This window comes from Rutidosis leptorrhynchoides, chromosome 7 (assembly GCF_046630445.1).
Source record: "Rutidosis leptorrhynchoides isolate AG116_Rl617_1_P2 chromosome 7, CSIRO_AGI_Rlap_v1, whole genome shotgun sequence".
Lineage (NCBI taxonomy): Eukaryota > Viridiplantae > Streptophyta > Magnoliopsida > Asterales > Asteraceae > Rutidosis > Rutidosis leptorrhynchoides.
Window position 1 is genome coordinate 105,676,185 of NC_092339.1, and position 11,365 is coordinate 105,687,549.

The 11,365-nt window shown below is 33.7% G+C and overlaps 1 protein-coding gene across 1 annotated transcript; it reads left to right on the forward strand.

Annotated features, from left to right (window-relative positions):
- The first annotated feature begins 1,587 nt into the window (after positions 1 to 1,587).
- LOC139857445 (L-aspartate oxidase 2-a, chloroplastic) lies at positions 1,588 to 7,256 on the forward strand. Its single transcript, XM_071846194.1, has 10 exons — positions 1,588 to 1,685; positions 1,816 to 1,881; positions 2,195 to 2,317; positions 2,992 to 3,331; positions 3,905 to 4,147; positions 4,244 to 4,300; positions 4,612 to 4,692; positions 4,791 to 4,852; positions 5,266 to 5,696; positions 6,458 to 7,256. Exons 3-10 carry the CDS (start codon positions 2,202 to 2,204, stop codon positions 7,036 to 7,038), a joined length of 1,911 nt encoding a protein of 636 aa, XP_071702295.1. The 5' UTR covers positions 1,588 to 1,685; positions 1,816 to 1,881; positions 2,195 to 2,201; the 3' UTR covers positions 7,039 to 7,256.
- Positions 7,257 to 11,365: the final 4,109 nt, after the last annotated feature.

Genomic DNA, 11,365 nt, shown 5'->3' on the forward strand with positions numbered 1-11,365 from the left:
CATATTTTATCGTGAGAATTCATAGTGAATTCGATCATTATATGGTTTCCTAGAAAATGTGTGCGTAATGGTAAATATATTGTTAATAGTTAATGTGTATCTATATATCTATATTTATATATTTGTGTATGTACTTCGGATATTAATGAATATATTAATAAATAAAATTATCCTATATACCTAAATGCATGGGAGATTTGGTCGTTTTGACCCTCCCATGCTTTCTAAACGACATGACAAACAACAAAACAACTTCTCCCCACACTTTAACCAACTTACAAACTCAGCCCTCAAATCAGGGGTACAAATGTAAACTTATTATTTTAATTAAAAAACTTAACTGAGACCATCTTTATTCCTGATGGGCATTTTGGCGTGTTGCTGGGTGGGGGTGGGGTGTTTGATGGGCGTGCTGCCAAACTGCTGTGTAATGGGATGGAGTGTTTTATTGGATGTTGGGTGAAAAAGAGGATAAAAACTAATTAAAAAATGGGGGAAATAGTTGCATGCTGCAAACGTACTACGTGCTGGGTGCACGCACTTGGACCAACACACACCAACACACCTTGTTATGGTGTGCTAGGTGGCGTGTTGGCCAACACACACCCTAACACGCTGTGATAAAGAGGGTCTAAACTCCACCCATATTATTTGGTAGTTTTGACCCTCCCATGCTTTCTAAACGACATGACAAACAACAAAACAACTTCTCCCCTCACACTTTAACCTCAAATCAGGGGTATAAAATGTAAACTTATTATTTTAGTTAAAAAACTTAACTAAACTCCACCCAAATTTTCAACGGGGCGTATCTTACCGCTCGCAACACGTTAAATTTTTTCGAACCCATCGTTCAGCTCGAAAAAATCTTACGAACACAACGGGACTAACTATACGCGAAACGAATACTTCTAAAAAACGCTAAATACCTCGGATTATCTTTAATACATATATATACACCTATAATAAACAACCCAAACTACCTACATCATATCGATGGTTCTGTTTCCCCTTTTTTTACGCAATCTTCCTGACGTTAAAAACGCATAAGCCATTTGGTGTATTAGGTACTAACTATGTACGTCCAAAAACACACATAGCAAATCGTTTTTACTTCTGTAAGTACATAACCCTACGTTATCTATGAATATGCAACCCAAAAGGCTTCGGGGCACTTTTACTAGTTTTTCATCAATTACCGTATTCATATTGACTTTGATCATCCATATTCGTTATTAATCGAATTAATCATGTGAATATTCACCGGATCGGACGACAATTGTTATCCCTATTTGTATCGCATAGGTCCACTTGACCACTTTTCGTTATTTTTAATAAATTAATGAATAAAAATATAAATATAAAAGTGTATATATATATATATATATATATATATATATATATATATATATATATATATATATATATATATATATATAATACTCCATAACATATTTTAGTGGATGAAAAAATCGAATTCTCTTTGAAAATGAGTGATGGTTACCTTAAAAATATTATTTATTTTATTTTCATTATATAAAATTTTTAATATTCTTGTTTTTCCAAAATTTACCCATCTTCTTCTAGTATATATCTTTTTCTTTTCAAAAAGAAAGCAAACGAATAGGGAACTGTGTTATTTCATCAGCTTCTCTCATTGGGTTTCAGCATCTCAATTCCTGGTGGCAAGTTTTTTGTTTCTCTGTATATATATATATATATATATATATATATATTTTACTTTCAAATAATCAATATTTGTTCTTGTAGTTTAATCATTTTAAAACCCTAAATCTTAAAAAATAAATCTTGCAGACCGTAATATACGTCTCCAAGAATTGTCTGCAGATCCCAGTTACAGAGAAGCTTCTACAATTTCAGGTATTAAAAAAAATCACTTTTTTATTGATACTATTAAAAATATTTATTTTTATCAGCAATGACATATTCTTCACCAGTTAAGATTCTTTATTTTTCAAAATTTTGTAAATTGCATTGATGTTAACTTAAAATGGGATACACATTTTCCATCTGTTTCTTTGATTTTGTTTGATTGTCTTCAGAAATTTCAGGGCTTTTTTGATTCTTGTTTTGTGTATATTTTGTTTCTTCATTTTATATAATAATTTGTTAATTTAAGGAGAACTTTACATGCAATGTTGATAGGCATCATATGGTTGTTGTAATTGTGTAGCATAAAAATGGCAACTGGTATAGCTTCTGGAAGTGCTCATCTTCAATATTTAGAGACAGGTTGCCGAAAACCGAGCTTGTTTTGTCGGGCGATATCGTATAAGTCTGTCCAAAAGTTTCCATGGTAAAGTTTGAATTATGCACAAATATTCAAATTATTAAATAGTATTTTGAAAATTTATCTACCAAAGTTGCAAAAATTGCTAGTTGCAGAGTACTTGGTTGTGACTTTTTAGGGAAAACTCGCAACTCGGGGAGTCTCGGCTGTTGACCAAGTTTGACTTTGACTGATTTTGACGGAATTTTGACCAATTTTCCGAGTAATCCTGAGTTTTGGTCGAGTTTTGACAGATATTTTACCGATTTTCCGAGTTTTGACCGAGTTTTAATACAGTTTGACCAAGTTTGACCGTGTACTCGCCGAGTTGCAAAAACCGAGAACTCGTCGAGTAATTCGGAGTTCTGCAACACTACTACTTACCAAAGTACAACGACAAAAGTAGGGAGTTGTGGGACCATAATAAACTATAATTGTGAAAAACTAGTCAATTTGGGTAATATTAATCAAACTTTTATAAGTTCAATTTGGTATTTAGTGCATGATCTAACCTAAGTATCATATGGTTTACAAATTTTGCCTAACTTTCTTATAGTTTATCTTATTTATTTCAGTTTAACCAATGTTTCTTGATAGTATATGTGGTTTACCACATTTTCATCTACTCTTATTAGAAGGTTTGTGTAGTTTACTTTATCTTTTGATGTTTAATATGGTTTGATTATATCGAATGTTTGTAGGTCACGCGGGCTTCCTAACAACTTACAAATCAAACGTTACCATATTAATGAAACTCGAAGACCATTTTCAACAATCATAACTTCATGTATGAAAGATGAATCCACAAAGTATTTTGATTTTGCTGTTATTGGTAGTGGGGTTGCTGGTCTTCGATACGCACTTGAGGTTGCAAAACATGGTACCGTTGCTGTAATAACAAAAGCCGAGCCTCACGAAAGCAACACGAATTATGCGCAGGGTGGCGTTAGTGCCGTTTTGTGTGCTTCCGATTCGGTAGAGAGTCACATGCAAGATACAATTGTAGCAGGCGCTTATTTATGTGATGAGGAGACTGTTCGAGTAAGTACTTGTATATTACTTTTACCGTCCCAAAATAACCTGCCCCGCTTGACTTTCGAAAGTCTTTCTTTCTCAACCTTGACTTACAATATTTGTTTGTTTGTGTTATATATTATTTGATGAAATTTTTATGAACGGGGTTGATTTTAAACATGTTTTCATTGATATACTTTTCATCAAGTATTATATAAGAAACCATCACTAGATAGCCTAGTGGTTGGGGGCCTGAGTTCATTGCAAGAGGCCTCAGGTTCGAATCCCGTCTCGGACTAATATTACGTGGTAGGGAAGGGTTGGAAACAGCTAGAGAGTAATCCTGCTGGGTTGCATACATCAGAGCGTGAGGTCGGATTACTCGCCTTCCCGGGTAGCCCGAACAGGGAAAACCTTCTACCTTTTACCCTTTTACCCTTTTACCAAGTATTATATAAGACAAAGAAAACTATTTAAAGTCAAAGTTGATAAAGAAACACTTCAAAGTCAAAATGGGACAGTTATTTTGGGACGAAGTAGTATCATATGGGATATGTTTTCTTGATATATGGAAATGAAAAATGTTTTGAATATGAGCAGGTGGTGTGTACCGAAGGACCCGAGAGGATACGAGAATTAATAGCCATGGGTGCATCGTTTGATCATGGTGAAGACGGGAATTTACATTTAGCAAGAGAAGGTGGTCATTCACATCATAGAATCGTACACGCGGCTGATATGACCGGAAGAGAAATCGAAAGGGCACTTCTTAAGGCAATTGAAAACGATCCCAATATTACCGTTTTCAAGCATCATTTTGCGATTGACTTGTTGACTTCTCAGGTTCGGTTTTCCTAAATGGAAACTATCAGTGAATACCCAATATTATTTTAATATGAATTCGTATATGATGTTTAAACTTTGCTACTTGACTTGCAGGATGGATATGAGATGGTTTGCCATGGTGTTGACACTATGAATACCGAGACACGCAAGGTGATGATGACATTTATGTTCATGTATTTGTTAGAGGTTGAAATGGGTCAAATGGGTTGAAAATCATTCTATGTATATTTTTAATGCTTACTGCCTCCTGACATATTTTATCATATTAAAAAATGTATCTTCTTGCTGTAATGATGTAATGTCCGTAATCATTTTTAATTAAATGTTTTAACCTGTACTAAACCAAAACCTATTTTGACCCATTACCCGATTTACCTACGCTTCTTATGTGTGTCCTCTAGATTGTAGAATCTTGAATCCACACATTCCTGATATGTGTACGCCTTTCGTAAACTTTCTAGGTGGTACGGTTCATTTCAAAGGTGACATTGCTTGCTTCCGGGGGTGCAGGGCATATCTATCCGTCTACTACAAATCCACCCGTATGATTTTTATCTCAATTTGTATATCAATATCTATGTATATTATTCTTTATTCTTTACATTATATCAATTGATTAATCTTTTAAAACAATTGACAGGTAGCTACAGGAGATGGAATAGCCATGGCGCATAGAGCTCAAGCTGTAATATCAAATATGGAGTAATAAATCTAAATTCTTTCTGGGGATGTACTGGTGGCAATTTGGACCCGTTTACTTATGAGGGTTGATTTCATAAATATTAATTTTAAATGGGTCAAACATGTCTTCTGAATTATCTGCTTATTGCACACAAGTAGCCTTTTTTAAAGGAATGTTGATTATTATTTCAATTATTTAGTAGCTTCTAATCAACTTATCATTTTAAAATCTTGCTTATTTTATTTTATTTTATTTATAATATAAGAAAATCTGAAAAATGAGTGCGGGAGATGGGAGTCAACCCAACCAGACCTCACCCATTTTAAACTTAAATCCATTTTGACCCCATACCTGACTAGCTTGACTCGCCCATATTGCCACTCTTGGGGGGAAACATATTGTGCTATATTATAAAGTGTATCTTCACATGCAGATTTGTGCAGTTTCATCCAACTGCACTAGCAGACGAAGGTCTCCCTATTACACCTGCCAAAACCCGAGAAAACGCATTTTTGATCACCGAAGCTGTGAGGGGTGACGGGGGCGTTTTATATAATCTCAATATGGAAAGATTCATGCCTATGTATGATGAACGGGCTGAGCTGGCACCAAGAGACGTTGTGGCTAGAAGTATAGACGATCAGCTAAAAAAACGTAACGAAAGATACGTTCTACTAGATATTAGTCATAAAGCCGAAGACAAAATTCTTTCTCATTTCCCTAATATTGCTGCTGAGTGCCTTAAATATGGGTTGGATATAACCCGTGACCCGATTCCAGTGGTTCCTGCTGCTCATTATATGTGTGGTGGGGTTCGGGCCGGTCTTCAAGGCGAGACTAATGTTCGTGGACTTTATGTGGCAGGTGCTATTTTCTTTCCCTCTGTTTTTGACTTTTGTGGTCAACATATTGACTTTTACTCTAATTTTGATATAGATTTTACATATTGAGCATTAATGTCGTCCTAGGAGTTGTGTCTGTGTTTGTGTTTGTGTTTGTTTCCACAAGGTACAGTCGTTTAAAATATTAGAAAATAGGATTTTTTTCCTAAGGGCTGTCGTTAACATGCAAGAAGGTGTTGTACATAGCGGTTAATTATTATTTTTAGATTTTCGGTTATTAAGATGTACAACACTGTAAGCGTGTTAACGCCAACTCTTAGGGTTCTCGTTAGTAAAATCTTAGAAAATAAACCAAAATCGGAATGATTATATGCATTTTAACCCCTCTTGTGAAATTAGGTCAATGCTACTGCTAATGGGTCAAATGGGTGTAACTGAAAAAATAGGCTAAAAGCAAACGGGTTGAATGGGCTACAAGTTGCCCATAGTGTACACACTGTTTTACAACCTCCTTAATTGTTTTTTTTTTTTTTAAATAATTCGAGCCATTAGTATACTGGATACTAGTATTTTGCAATAATATTTAATATTTTAATAACTTGCAAAATTTGAAAAAATGGATGAAAGTAGTGTTTCCGTCCTAAACATTTGTATCCTTCACGCGATTCATTTTGACCCATTACCTAAGATGCCCGAACCACCCATTTTGACAAATATCTGTATGCACTAAACGCCTAAAACAAGCATGAGGTAAACCTGACGTTCGCAATCTTGATTTCATAGGTGAGGTTGCATGCACAGGATTACATGGAGCAAACCGACTTGCTAGCAACTCATTACTAGAAGCACTAGTATTTGCACGCAGGGCCGTGAACCCATCAATAGAACATATGAAAGGGTCCCACATCGATCACAGTGTTTCACGATGGTGGGACCCACCTGTAGTTCCTATGCAGCTAGGGTCCACCATTCTTGACAAGATCATCAGGAGGACAAAGCAAGTTAGAAAAGAACTACAATCAATCATGTGGGAATACGTAGGGATCGTGAGGTCCACCACAAGACTTATGTCCGCCGAGCAGAGGATCGGGGAACTCGAACTTGAATGGGAAGCTTACTTGTTTCAACAAGGATGGGAACCAACAATGGTTGGGCTCGAAGCTTGCGAAATGAGAAACCTTTTTTGTTGTGCGAAACTTGTTGTGAGTAGTGCGTTGGCACGACACGAAAGCCGTGGGCTCCATTATACAACCGATTTTCCGCATGTTAACGAACAATCGCGGTTGCCGACAGTTATCTTTCCTTGTTCGACAGTGAATGCGACTTGGAGTTCAAGGCAACTTCACCAGCAACACACGTGGTAGTGAATCTGCTGCGGTGAATTGAACTATTTTGGCTAACAAGTTATCAAGTAATAAACCGGAGCGAATTCGAAAGAAAGGTAATTCTTTTTCTTTGCGGATTATATAAAATTTAAACGAAATGAAATACAAGTTACTATAGCAAGATTGTAATTGTATTGTTTATAATCATTGATAGGTACATGGTTATGTACATTGACTTATTGAGCCATTAAACACATACCTCATTTGTTGTTGATTCTATATTCTTTATGTTAGGAATTGCACATGGAAATATCAAAGAATTAGTTGATCACTTTTAACACCTGTTGCTAGTAATCAATTAACTCTTATGACACTCGTGGAGTTAAACCCATCCACAATAAATGGATAAACAACTTCAATCTTCGATCTTTGGAGGTCGGTTTAATCTAGAGATGGGCATAAAAACCGGTTCTGAACCAATTTTTGTGCACATTTAGTTTAATCTACAGGGCCAAAATCACCGCGCAATTCTCACAATACACTATTGCACTTCTGCCAAAAGATAACGTCACGATCTCACATTTACCCTATATACTACTTGTGATGCATGTCTAACGGCAAAAAAGTCCTTGTGAATAGTAAACTTGATGGTTCTAAACAAAAGGGTAGGATTGTAATTAAGTATATGTGACCTACGGTTGTTTTAATCAAATCTGTTATTTCTTCATTAAGACACACAATCCTAACAATCATTGGAAGATTTGTGATGCATGTCTAATGACAAAAAAGTCCTTGTGAATAGTAATCTTGATGGTTCTAAACAAAAGGGTAGGATTGTAATTAAGTATATGTGACCTACGGTTGTTTTAATCAAATCTGTTATTTCTTCATTAAGACACACGATCCTAACAATCATTTGAAGATTAATGTACCCAAAGGCGATAACATATCAATCTCATCCCACAAAAGATTCTTTAAAAAAATGAGTGCTTCTTCAACTTATTTATTATAGCCAACGTATTGATCCGCCACAATATGCCATAAATCAATTCATTCAATATTTCGTATGTCCCTTTTTCTTTATAAGTAACCAAAAAAATGCTCAATTGCACCACCACGTAGATCATTTCTTCAACATTTGCTTTTTACTGCTTATACACTGAAACGAAACGTTGCTACAATCACTTTCAATCAACATATTCATTTTCCCTTTACCCTGTACGAAACTATGAACACACAAAGAAATCACATCAAACCTTGAAAATCATATGATTAAAACCAAAATTACAGAAGAAGAATCAATAACAAAATACAGAAAAGAACAGCTCTAAGATCTAGCAGACTATAAACAATCTCTCAAAAGAACACTAAGTATCAAGATGATACTTCTCAAATCATCTGATATTATGAACTAGGGTTTGGAGATTAAACGAGAGAAAACAGATGATGAACAAAAGAGCTGTGTGTGAATGAATGAAAAGGATCCAGAAAAGATGAATATATATATATATATATATATATATATATATATATATATATATATATATATATATATATATATATATATATATATATATATATATATATATATATATATATATATCCACATATTGCACTTTGGTCCTTGCAGCATATAGACTTCACAAAATGATCCCTCAAGTCTTCAATATCACCATTCAGCAACATAACTCTTTAAATCATTAAAAGAATAAAAAACCTACAAAATAAAACAAATATAAGAATAAAATACAAATATAGAAAAACAAAACATTTCAGAATAAGATTGAATATATATGTATAAATTTAACATCCCCCCTCAATCTTATTCTGGAAATAATCTAATAATCCCAATCTTTGAGAAAGAAAATGATGTTGAGCTTTGCATAATCCTTTAGTGAAAACATCTGCAATTTGATCTTTTGAATCAACATATTCCAACTTTAAAAGTCCAGAAAGATTTTTTTCTCTAACAATATGAACATCAGTTTCAAAATGTTTTGATCTTTCATGAAATACATGATTAGCAGCAAGAAGAATAGCAGATTTATTATCACAATATAGATGAACAGGTAACAGGTTATGAATGCCAAAATCATCAAGAAGTTTAAGCACAAGTAGTAGCAGCTAATGATCTATATTCAGATTCAGTTGAAGATCTAGAAAAAGTAGGCTGTTTTTTACTTTTCCAAGACACAAGAGAACCACACAAAAACAAACAGAAACCTGAAACAGACCTTCTAGTACTTAAACATTTTCCCCAATCTGCATTTGAATATGCAACAAGATTAAACATATCATCAGCTTTTTTTATACATACTCCTTTTCCAGGAGATCCCTTAAGATACCTTAAAACCCTTAAGGCAGCCTTAACATGTGATTGTAAAGGAGCATGCATATGTTGACTTAAGGTTTGAACAGAATAAGATATGTCATGTCTGGTATGAGTAAGATAAATAAGTTTTCCAATTAATTTTTAAAATTCAGTAATGTTTTCTAAAAAATCATCACCTTTTGATGCTTCAGAAGCTAAAACTGAATTAACTTCCAAAGGTGTATCAATAGGTTTGCAAGCAGACATACCAAACTCATCCAACAAATCCAAACAATATTTTCTTTGTGACATGCACAAAACCTTCATCACCTTTTATAATTTCAATACCCAAGAAATATTTAAGTAATCCCAAATCTTTAATCATGAACTTAGAATTCAAAAACTTTTTAACATTATCAACTTCAGAATTATTATTACCAGTAATAATAATATCATCCACATAGACAAGTAAAGCAACAAATATATCATCTTTAGACAGAATATACAAAGAATAATCATTACCACTTTGAACAAAATCATACTCAAGTAAGGCAGAGGTAAGTTTAGCATTCCACATTCTTGGTGCTTGTTTAAGCCCATATAAAGATTTAGTTAGTTTACATACTTTAGACTTATTATTATCACCAAAACCTTTTGGAAATTCCATATAAACATCCTCACACAGATCACCATATAAAAAAGCATTATTAATATCAAGTTGAAACAAATCCCAATCATATTGAATAACAAGATTTAATAAACATCTAATAGTAACCATTTTAACCACAAGAGAGAAGGTCTCATCATAATCAAGACCTTCTCTTTGACTAAAACCTTTAGCAACAAGTCTAGCCTTGTACCTTTCAATTTCACCACTAGATTTATATATAATCATATAAATCCATTTGCTGCCAATAGCTTTTCTTCCTACTGGAAGATCAGAAACAACCAAAGTATTGTTTCTATGTAAAGCTTCAATTTCATTATTCATAGCCTCAATCCACTTTGGATCTTTACAGGCTTCCTCATAAGATTGAGGTTCAACAGACTTATCAAGAGATGAACTGAAACATTTAACACTATCAATCATGTTTGAGTAATTACAGTAATTACTCATTGGATATCTAACTTTAAAATTAAGATCATAATCATTTAATTTAGTAGGAATATTTCTAACCCTACTTAACCTTCTTAAGTTCATCTGGTTGTCACCATCTGTGTTACTTTGATCATTGTTATTTTCAGAGTCAGAAGACGTATTAGTGCCCTCAGGGTTAGTATCAGATTCACTTGAATCAGTGGTATCAATAATCTCAGTCTCCTCCTCTGGAGTATCAATGAGATTTTGATCACTGCCACTGTCTTCTTCAGTAATAACTCCCCCTTCATCATTGGGACTTTGAGAAGTGTTTGGTTTTGATGACTCAGACTCAAAAAAGTTTATATGATCATTATCATTAGAAATATCAATAGCTTTTGATTTAAGTTTAAAAGGAAAAACTGTTTCATAAAATTTGACATCTCTAGAAAATATGATAGAATTTGACTCAAGACTCAGTAATTTATAATCTTTTTTGACATTTGAATAACCTAATAAAACACACTTTTCAGACTTACTACTAAACTTATCATTATTATTAAGTATACTAGAAAAACACAGACATCCAAACACTCTCATATGGGAGAGACTGGGTTTAAACCCATAAATCATTTCAAAAGGAGATCTTCCAAGTAACACAGATGAGGGCAGCCTGTTGATAATATAAGTTGCAGTTAGCACACAATCAGACCAATAGCACAAAGGTAAATTACTTTGAAATAACAAAGATCTAGCCACATTTAGTAAATGTCTATGCTTTCTCTCAATAATACCATTTTGTTGAGGAGTATAAGCACAACTAGTCTGATGAACAATACCATTTTCAACACAGAAATCTTCCATTTTTTTTGTTAACAAATTCAGTTCCATTATCACTTCTAAACATTTTCACATTTACATTGAATTGATTTTTAATTAGTTTAACAAAACTCAGAAGATTATCAAAAACATCACTT